The 11,339-nt window shown below is 39.3% G+C and overlaps 1 protein-coding gene across 1 annotated transcript in view; it reads right to left on the bottom strand.

The window, feature by feature from the left end:
- The window catches only part of Dnah5 (dynein axonemal heavy chain 5), a 249,501-nt gene that overhangs the window by 1,024 nt on the left and 237,138 nt on the right, over positions 1-11,339 (bottom strand). The window contains exon 78 of the mRNA XM_031360281.1: positions 10,796-11,027. Coding sequence (XP_031216141.1) covers positions 10,796-11,027 — 232 coding nt within the window. The remainder of the gene's footprint in view (positions 1-10,795; positions 11,028-11,339) is intronic.

The raw sequence follows: 11,339 nt of genomic DNA, 5'->3' as shown, positions 1-11,339 counted from the left end.
TCCTCTGTTCACCACCCGACTCCCTCCTGCTTACTGGCCCTGTCATTCCCCTACACTGGGGTATAGAAACTTCACAGAGCCAAGGGCTTCTCCTCCCATTGATGACCAACTTGGCCATCCTCTGCTATACATATGCTGCTAGAGCCATTAGTCCCACCATGTGTACTCTTTGGTTGGTAGTTTAGTTCCTGGGAGCTCTGAGGCTACTAGTTAGTTCATATTGATGTTTGTCCTAAGGGGCTGCAAACCCTTCAGCTCCTTGGGTCCTTTCTCTAACTCCTTCATTGGAAACACTGTACTCAGTCCAATGGATGGTTGTGAGCCTCTACTTCTGTATTAGTCTGGTACTGTCAGAGCCTCTCAGGAGACAGCTATATCAGGCTCCTGTCAGCCAGCACTTGCTGGCATTATTAATTTCTAAGTGAAGCATCTCAGAGCACAAGCCAGGTCTGTATATTCTGGAGGTCATTCAAAGGATGGACAAGGCTGAGAGAATGAAGAACTACCTTCTGAGATTGCAGGATCCCTGCATGTGGCAGGCACTATCACACCAGCTACAGCAAGACATTCAGCCTCCTGTTGGTCTTGCTAGTCTCTCACCTATGACCTCAACAGCAATGTTCACTCACATTCTTCCCCTTTCACTCCACATATGAATCCTTTCTACTCATTCTTCTTGACCTCTCCTCCTCAGTTCTTATGTACCCACTTCCTCTTCCTTCACCATGCTTTTAAATCAGTAAATGTTTGTCAAACAAATGCAAGGGTCAATCACTAATGACAAAACAAAATAAAAGCAACTAAGCATCCAAGGAAGGAAGCATATGGAGCTTGTGTTTGGCACAAGGATCCATCGATTTTGGATTGTGTTATATAGCCTTTATTTCGTATTCATCAGTAATTTATAATCTCATTTTCAACCTTCTGTACTGTGTAACTTTCATCACATTTAAATCACAGGAAAGGGAATATCCCCAGACAAGCAAAGTGTTGTGAATATCCTTTATAAGCAAAGTCTTAAAAATAGCTGAGAAACAGAGAAACAGCCATGGCCATGAGATTCAATTCTCCCTCGAGGATTGGGAAACAAAGAAACAGCACTGTCTGAGATTCATTTCTCCTTTATAGAGTATAGGGATAATGTATCTTCCAAAACCAACTACAAAGCCCTAGTGCCTATCCATCCCTCAAAGAGCCCCAATAAATTACCCATGGGCTTTTTTCCTCCATCCTTAGACACCCTGTGCTCATAGACAGAGCCAAGTCTGAAGAGCACTAAACTATACAAGTTGTGCAGGCCCTCTTTAAAAAAAAAGTGTGAAATTTTACAAATATTAAAAAAACCTAGGAGTAGCCTGGGAAATTACATTCTGTTTGCACCTTATAAAGTTCACTCTGCCCACCCCAGTTTACCTTCATATCTATCTAATGTCCATCTCAGGAAGTAGTGTGATCTTCAGTGTTCTCTTTGAGATTATAAAACGTTTAAGAACAAATGTCTCATCCACACTACTCCCTGAACTACTCTGGAAAGTATGTGGAGCATTAAGTATGACTTTTGTAACTACTGAGAAAGTACCACATTTCACTAAAAGTGAAACTTGACTTACTGCATTAGTTTAATGAAGCTGGGTACTGGAGAAGTTCAGATTTCAGTAGCAAATTAGAAAAACAAGGAAAAAATCTTGTTATTTAACTGAATAGAACCGTTATCCAGCTATCTGTGTGTTTTTAAATATCCACTATAAATTATCTTGAAAGGTATTATATTATATGTATGTCTTGACATAAAATAAATATTCTGATGTAGTGACTTGGAACAGATGTTATCCTGCCCTGATTGAACATATGGGGACATTTAGGTTTAGCACAACTATAGACTTGCCTAGTATGTAGTGAGTGGATGCCAGGAATGTTGCAAACAACCTGTAATTCAGAGAATAACAAATGGGGCTCTCCAAAGCAAAAGCATACATGGTGTCTAGCCTGGAAGACCTTGTGCCATAAAAACTAAGTCACAGTTACTACAGTACTTAATAGATCTCTGTGGACTTGATCTCATTAAAGTCATCACCAGAAATAAACAACAGTATAATATCCAATAATTCTCAAGTTTAGATATTTCTTCCTCAGTTATTCTTAGGATAATGCTAGCAGCACTAGTTAAAAAAATATGTAGAATGCCGTATCTGTGTGTGTATCTCTGTGTGTGTCTGTGTGTGTGTCTGTGTGTATTTCTGTGTTTCTGTGTGTGTTGTATAAGTTCTGATCAAGTAAATGGCTGGCAATGAATCATAGAATATTGACTATACTAACTGATATATTTAAATCCTTTAATTCTAGGACCTACAAGCTTCCACAAAATACACAACTGATTGTTCTTGTTGTAAATTTGATTAACAGTCATTTTATAAACCTCGAAATAAGCCATTAGAGTCTTAACCTCTTAGTCTAATGATGATTATAACAATTATACCTTGTACAATATTTGACTACTTGGATTTTAATTCCAAAATAAATTGGAATTATAAAATAACAGAATCTTTTTTAATAAGCAGGGGAAAGCTGTTCTCCAAAATGTTTACTCAGTTTTATTTATTTTCAATTGATTCTTAACTGAAGATGCCAAGTCACAGCATGTAGCAAACATCTGAGACAGGATTAGAAGTCACCCCAAATATAATTTCATGATGAAAATCCTACCATAAAACAGATTGTGTGTGCCCAATCCCCTGCTTAGACAAGTAACTTTGAAGATAAGTATTCAGGGAGAACAACTTAGCTACATATGTTTCAAACCTTAGGGTTCCAGAAAACAGATTGTGGGGGATGAAAACGTGTGGACTCCACACTGAGGATCCTAAATATCTTAATAAATTGTCTTGGAGAAATTCTGCTTTCTAGCCACTTAACTTCCTAATCTATCCCATGCATTCATTCACATATACTACATATGTTTCTGCCAATACCCAAAGTAACCTACTCCCCTGTCCCTAAGCATACCTTCCCTTTTACTCCATAAACATCACTCTTTCCATCTTAAACTCCTGTGACTTAAAATGATAATGATAGTAATACTATTAATAAAATTATTTCATTTTGTAGCTTCTGAATGCTCAACATGGTCAGTTCAGTTATGTAAACAACTCTGTTGTGCATACTGTCATTAAGTACGATCCTCTATTCACATTACAGATTAGAATGCTGAAACCTAAGGAAGTAGATATTTCTCCAAGATTGTAAAACCCTAAGAATCAAACTTAGACAGAAGTCTCACAGCTAATTAGGCTCCTAGTCTTTGCAAAACTTGGCATGTGCCATATATGGCTGACTCCTGGTCTCGCTCCATGCATGGCTGACCCCTGGTCTTGTTCCATGTATAGCTGACCCCTGGTCTTGTGCCATGTATGGCTGACTTTGGTCTTTTTCCATGTATGGCTGACTTTAGTCTTGTGCCATGTATGGCTGACTCCTGGTCTTGTGCCATGTATGGCTGACCCCTAGTCTTTGCAGCAGGATGTGACAATGAAGTAGACACATCAGTTCAACTTGCAGCATATTCCAAAGCCAAATGGTGAGCATTTGCATGCCTCCCACAGTGACATTGTTGTTTGTAGCATCAGCCATACATGGCACAAGACCAAAGTCAGCACAAGACCAAAGTCAGCCATACATAGTCATACATATAGTCATGTATGACTATACATGGCACAAGACCTAAGTCAGCCATACTTGGAACAAGACCAGAAGTCAGCCATACATGGAACAAGACCAAAATCAGCCATACATGGAACAAGACCAAAGTCATCCAAAATAGTCATCAGCAAACCTAACAACCTGAAATTTCAAGACTTATTGTGAAGTTTAAATAAGAAAATATATGTGAATGTCCATTAAAATATAGTACTTAATGTCATACATGCCATTTGCTTTTTATAGTCTCCCTCCAACACATGTGCTTACACATACTTGCATGTACACACATTCCCATGTTCACACATGCATGCACACATGCATGCACAGACATGCATGCACACATATTCTTACATTCACACAGGCAGACACACACACATGCACATATTTATGCAAACACATGTATTTATATGCATGTATATTTTCATGCTCACAAAGGTACACACACATTGCATGCACATGCATGCATGAACATATATATGCACACACATACAAATCCATGCATGCATATGCATGTGTACACACATACAGGCACATTCATGAACACAAATGCATACAAACACCTTCATGTTCACAGATGCATGCCTGTAGACATAGACATATGTACAATTTTACTTTTCACTAAGAAAATCTCTCCAAACTGATGCTCCCCATTTCCTTTACAGAGTTCTAGATTTGTATGTGAGAAGTGGATTAACTACTGTGGGGCTCCAGGAGTCAGGAAGTTGCTTCCCAGCTGCCTCATGTAGCTTGCTACCTCCTCAGTCTTGGATGAGAGTGGGTCAAGGTGTGCTGTGAGAAACACATCTGGCACGAAATAACATCATAAACTTCAGAAGTGCTGAAACCTCCCTCTCACCCTGCTGAGTGTTCAGAGGAGCAGCACCATAAGCCCCCAAACATTCTGACACCTCTGTCCCCTCTAGCTCTTTTTAGCTACAGCCCTGAAGTTTGTTTAGACACAGAATTCTGCCCAGGTAAGTCATTCCGGTGAGTGGTATACTTTCTCCTGTATTCTCAAAGGAAGCTGCGAAGAGGTAGGTAGAGAATCTAGAATTTGTATGTGCATAGTTTTCCCATTTTTAAAAATCCCATATAACTTTAGTGGTTTTCTGTGATGTTCATATGCTAAACACAAACTCTCAAATTTAAAGATGTGCCATTCCCATATTTTAGTGTTAAAACAAATATGTGGATATCTTCCTTTTGAAATTAAATAAATCAGACCTGTTTCTGGACTTCAATAACAACTTTACTTTGAAGTGATAAAACACCTTCCATATTAATGTAAAATCTTAACTGAGATTTTTAATTTTAAAGTGCTACATTTGGAGTGTCCTTTGGTCATTAATGATGCCACACTTGTGTATCTCAATTAGAACCTTATTTAGTTCCCAGAATGAAATGAAATGAAATGTTCAGCATGAAAGCAGCAGTAGTGGTGTTAAGTTTTCCATTATCAAATATCAGTCTCTTCAACCATAAGGAAAACCAATTTCTACCTATGTCTGCTAAAGCAAAGAAAGGATAAAGAACTAAATTGTATATCTATTTTCCATGCCTTAAAAAGGTTCTTTTTACCCTTTGCTTCTTTTGTAGCCCACCCCTTACCTGCTGCTAATGAGTCTCAGCACAGACTGGCTCAGCAGGATGGGTACAGCTGCCCTATAAAAATCTGATATAAAATAATAAAAAAATGCCTCTATTATGAAATTATGGCTGAATTGTGGCCATGCTGACAGGTTCAATGCCAAATTGCCTTGGACTTTTACAGTGTGATCACGAGGAAGGAAAAACAGCACCCAGCTCACTGTAGGAAGATCATCTCCTTATTTTACATGGAACATGTTTCCACAACACGCTGACTAAATAAATGATAGGATGAAGCAAATTTTTAAGGAAATATTTTGCGTAAGTGTCATTAAAATTTCTGTAAAATAACTTCTGCTCCAAAACTTGACACCAACACTCTAACTTTTCCCAAAGCCTCAGTTGAATCTTGCCTCAGCCTTTCCAGTCATTAGGAAAGTTCAGCAACAAAAATCCCAAGCAACACTTGTGCCAAGCCATATGCTCGTAGCCTGCACCTCCCTCAGTGGGGCGCTGCTCCTCCTGAAGGCGCCTCCTCCTTCATGCCTTCAGCTCCAATTCTCACTGAGGAAATCCACAGCTACTTTCACAAAAACTTTCCAAGCTAAATGCTTTCTAGAAAACTTCATACAGTTCAAGATACCCAGCATGGGTCTGAGGGTGCTTGGTACATATGACAAATTTAAAAAGAAAGCTGGACTTTTTTGATTTTTTTTTTCCTTTAATGTTGTCATTGTTACAGTTACAGCTTAAACATCAAAACATAGCTGTACTGAATGTATCAGTGGCTCCTCCATATCAGGCTTTTAAAAACTTGTGTACAGACTTTATGTATTAGAATGGCCGCCTCCTCCTCCTTCTCTTCCTCCTCTCCTCCCCCTCCTCTTCCCTGTCTAGAATCTCTAGTCAAAAAGAAAATGATTTGTACTGAGATCTCCAAAATCATTCCAAACTCCACAGTCTTAACTCTGGGTCTTAATCCAGAGTTTAGGCGTAAACAGTGGAGAACTGATCTTTCTTGTACCTGAAAATATCAAGATGCTGAAGGGCCCTGGTACTGCTCTTCTTTGCCTTCTTGGCCATTGCAAGGAATCGTGCCATGATCCTGCTGGTCTTGGTTTTGATTTAACAACCAGCAATAATATTTGGGATCATATTACTTATACCTACCTATACTGGCTGGTTTTGTGTGCCAACTTGACACAGGCTGGAGTTATCACAGAGAAGGGAGCTTCAATTGGAGAAATGCCTCCATGAGATCCAGCTGTGGGGCATTTTCTCAATTAGTGATCAAGAGGGTAGGGCCCTTTGTGGTAGCCAGCCCTCTGTAATCAGAGTTACATTGTTGATAGGTCACAACGCTCTAGAACGGCGATATACATAGCAACACAACAGTGTTGTGGCACAGCCAGGATTATATTTTTCTCTCTCAACCCTGGCATAACTCCGCCGAGGTCAACACAAGCAGTTCTTGGAACACACATGCCAGGAACATTCTCTGGCACGAACAACAGCTGTCCAGGCTGTGACTTCATTTCTCTTCACTTCTGGAGCTTAGACCTTCTGCTTGAGGAATTCTACCACCCAGGCCCACCATGGAAACTTGAATGAGAAATTACCCCATAAAGACATCTATCCAAACACTTGGTCCCCAGTTGATGGTGCTGTTTAGGGAAGTTATGGAACCTCAAAGAGGTAGAATCTTGGGAAGTATGTCACTGGGTGCTGGCCTCAAGCATTTATGGAATGAAGAGAGGGAACCCTAGATGAGTTTTTTCTCTCTCTCTCTTTCTCTCTTTCTCTCTCTCTCTTTCTCCTCTCTCTCTCTCTCTCTCTCTCTCTCTCTCTCTCTCTCTCTTCTCTCTCTCTCTCTCTCTCTCTCTCTCTCTCTTTCTCTCTCTCTGTCTCTCTCTCTCTTGTGCAGATAAATACAATCAGTTTCCTAACTGCCAGGCTGACTTCATGTTCCTGCTTCCCTGTCTTCGCACTGTTACCAAGTCTATCCCTCAAGAACTACAAACAGCAGGTCTGATTGGTCTCTGAGACTCAGTGACGTTTTATCTCCTCTCTTAACTCTTAAATTATCTCATGTTGAACCATACATATGTGCGTATGTGTGTTTTCCTTAAATGAACAAGGACTCTCTGACACCTGTACATGCTCCCTAACACCTGTGACACCTCTACATGCTCTCTGATATTTGTAAATGTTCTCTAATACCTGTACATGCTCTCTGACCCCTGTGACACCTGTACGCACTCTCTGATGCCTGTACATGCTCTCACAGTCAGTTTTCAGTCATCATCTCATTTAAAGCCATCATCAATGTAGATTAACAGATGCTGAACTGTCTCTCCTTTGGGAGAAGTCAGGATAGCTTCCTGAAGACCTCTAAGAATATCACATTTGTCATCAACCAATCAATATATAATCATGTTTGTGTGTGTTTCTGTTTGATAGCACCTTTTTAATGTATCCTGTTGATTCATTAACATTCAAGATCACCAGTACTATAACTTTCACCTAAAGGAAATATGTCTAATATATACATTGTCTCTATAAGTTATGTTACAGGGACTTCCTATCCTTAGAAAGGTAAAGTTTCTTTAAGTACTATAATGGGGATGAGTAATATTAAACAAAAATAAATTACATAATATGCATTATTTATAAATTTTTGTAATGTTTCTACATACTTTTTATAACATATAAATGTATGCATTATATGTGTATTTATATAAGTTATATATAATATATTAGATATAAATATATAGAAAGAAGCATAACAGAAAATGGACCATGTAAATGACATTTATTATATATATCACATTTGTCATCAACCAATCAATATATAACCATGTTTGTGTGTGTTTCTTTTTGATAGCAACTTTTTAATGTATCCTGTTGATCCGTTAATCCATGTTATAGTATAATAGCTCAAATCAGGAGACAGAGCATTCTTGTATTCAGCCTCACCTCAAAGTTAAAGTGTTTATTAGGCAGCTCCAATATTGTACTTCTCTGTGCACATCTAGGGATAACTGCAAACACTAACATAAGTATCATGGATAAACTTTAATATAAACACCAAATATACAAGTCACAAGACCTGATGACATTTGCTGCTTATATCTACCACAGGTTTCAAACTGAGCCACAAGAATGGGCATCCTGTCCCAGATGCCAGGAAAGCAAGAGCCTCCCAGGACCCCACAGGAATGGCATTAGCTGAAATACCCCACAAAGGGAAGGGTATTTGAGACCATATCCACAGGTTAGGCATGCCCCCCCCCCAGTTGAGAGATGGGGCTACCCACCCATCTCCAAACTTTTAACCCAGAATTGTTCCTGTCTAAAGGAAATACAGGGACAAAGAGTAGAGCAGAGACTGAAGTAAAGGCTATCCAGAGACTGGCCCACCTGGGGGATCCATCCCACAGGCAGACACCAAACTCAGACACTATTGCTGATGCCAAGAAGTGCTTGCTGACAGGAGCCTGATACAGCTGTCTCCTGAAAGGCTCTGTCAGATCCTGACCAATACAGATGCAGATGCTTGCAGCCAACAATTGGTCTGAGCACAGGGACCCCAACAGAAGAGTTAGGGGAAGAACTGAAGGAGCTGAAGTGCCCTTATCTGGCATCAATGGGAGTGGAGGCTCTTGGTCCTGTGAAGGCTTGATTCCCCAGTATAGAAGAATGCTAGGGCAGTGAGGCGGGAATGAGTGGGTAGGTGGGTAAGCACCCTCATAGAAGTAAGGGAGGATGGGAGAGGGGGTTTGCTGAGGGGAAACTGGCAAAAGGGATAACATTTGAAATGTAAATAAATAAAATATCCAATTTTTTAAAAATGGGCATCCTGTCTGGTCTTTGCTATTGCAGTTTTAGCTGCAGAGTGACATATGGCAGATAGTAAGACAGTCACTGAATGACTTCCTATTTTCCCTCTCTCAAGAAAAATCTTTCTTTAGCTCCAAGCCACACTCATTCTTGTCCACATCTCAGAATGGGTCTGTCTAACCTAAGCTCTCACTCATACTTGTTTCCCTTCTGTTTCCTAAGCATTCTGAACACAACTATATCATACTTATCCAATTATATTTTAGCATTAGTTTTTATTGATTTTGTTCACTAGACTATGTGTGTGTCCTTATGGGCAATAACTGGTTCATAATTATCTTTGTCTACTAGCAGGTATGTACAGTTGTAGCTAATAGATGTTAAACAAGTAGTAAGTGTTTACTTGGAAATATTTAGGAGCTGCAGAGAAAGCTAAATACTTGCTCTTCCTGCAGAGACCATGACTTCTTTCTTAGCACACACATGGCAATTCACAACCATCTATGACCCAGTTGTAGGGGATCCAGGCCCCTCTTCTGGCTTCTATAGATATCAGGCATGCATGTGATGCACAAACATACATAAAGACAGAACACTCACACATAAATAAATATTAAAAAGTAAATAAATATTTAACCTATATCTAGTGTCATGGGCCTTTATCTGAGAGTCTGAGAGGATAGACTTGGGAGGCTGAAGCAGGAGGATTGCAAGTTCAAGATCAACCTTGTCCTTATACATAGGAAACCCTGAATACAATTGCCAGTGCACATGTGCACGCGTGAACACACACACACACACACAAAAACACACACACACAGAAGTAAAAGAAAAGAAAAAATAAATGTGGTTCACAACCTTTTCTCCCTGACCCAAGTTTCCAAGTGCGATATTTATCTATGGGATCAGAATACCATCAACCTTTAAAGATATGTTATCTCTTCCTTTACTTATTCAAAGAAAGAAGTACTTATATCACTAAATCATTTCCTCCTGAGGATCCATCACCATGCTGTCTCTGGAGCTTATAGCTCATGCTTGCAAAGGAACCTAGTTCCCTGTATAGAATAGGAAGTGGGGGGCAGGGGGAGCGGTTAGCTAGAAGACAGTCGGATAGCTGCAACAAAAGCCTCTAGAAAATGGAAAGCCACAGCGGGAAACACTTGATACGTTTTGAGATTTCTGAAATAGAACTTTGATAATGTAGAGTAAATGAGTGCTCCACTGAAACAGTATTATATCTATTGGATAAAATAGGGACCCAGCATTTTACATTTAGCTATATGATTAGGCCAAATACACCCAGACACCCATTTATATTTCTCATCCTGACTCAAACCCACAAACTAATAGACCTACATTTCTTGTTGAGCCCTGTGTATAAAGTAATTAATTAACTAAAATTAAAACCAACAACAAGCAAACAAAAACTACATTTATACTTCTTCACTCCATGTATTTCTTTCTGATCTCATTGGTAGAACTATATCTATCATATATATGTTATTGGTTTTCCCAGGGATCAGTAGGTATTTATTAAGCATATGTATGAATATGGAACTGGTTGGTATAGTAAAGTTCCTATTGCTGATAGCAAATAACAAGACTATGTATTTATAACATCAATCAACCCTGTAAAACCAACCCTTTTTGAAGATGCAAGACAACTTACTACTGTTTTCTGCAAAAATCCTTATGACAGGCATCAACTCAAAAAGCACTTTGGGTTTGGATTCAATGAGTTTCATGTTCCTTTTGTCCCAGCCAGCACCCTCAAGATATAAGCCGTACACATAGACCCCTTCTGTAGGAGGGGCAGAAATGTCGTCCTTCATAAATTTGGTGACTTCATTGCAAAGAACCATATTGTCCAAAGCCCATCCTTTGTTGGCGCGAGTTATTTCCTATTCAAGTGAGCAAAAAGACATAGAGAATAATTACAAGCTTTTCTTAACAGGAAGAGCAAAATGAAGATCAGTTATTCCAAATGGCCCTCGTTCAAAGGAACTAGGGTAATATTTTAAGAATTTATAAGATTCTCTCATTAAAAAAAATGCTCATGTCCCACTTCAACCATTTGTGCTTTAAAGGGGAGAAGCTATAAAATCAAATCAACATAGAAATAAATAAATAATAATAAATAAATGCAGCTGGGCGGTGGTGGCGCACACCTTTAATCCCAGCACCTGGGAGGCAGAGACAGGCAGATTTCTGAG

Source organism: Mastomys coucha, unplaced genomic scaffold (assembly GCF_008632895.1).
Source record: "Mastomys coucha isolate ucsf_1 unplaced genomic scaffold, UCSF_Mcou_1 pScaffold8, whole genome shotgun sequence".
In the NCBI taxonomy this organism is placed as follows: domain Eukaryota; kingdom Metazoa; phylum Chordata; class Mammalia; order Rodentia; family Muridae; genus Mastomys; species Mastomys coucha.
The sequence above is the reverse complement of the archived record's forward strand: the minus strand, read 5'-3'. Positions and strand labels throughout refer to the sequence as shown.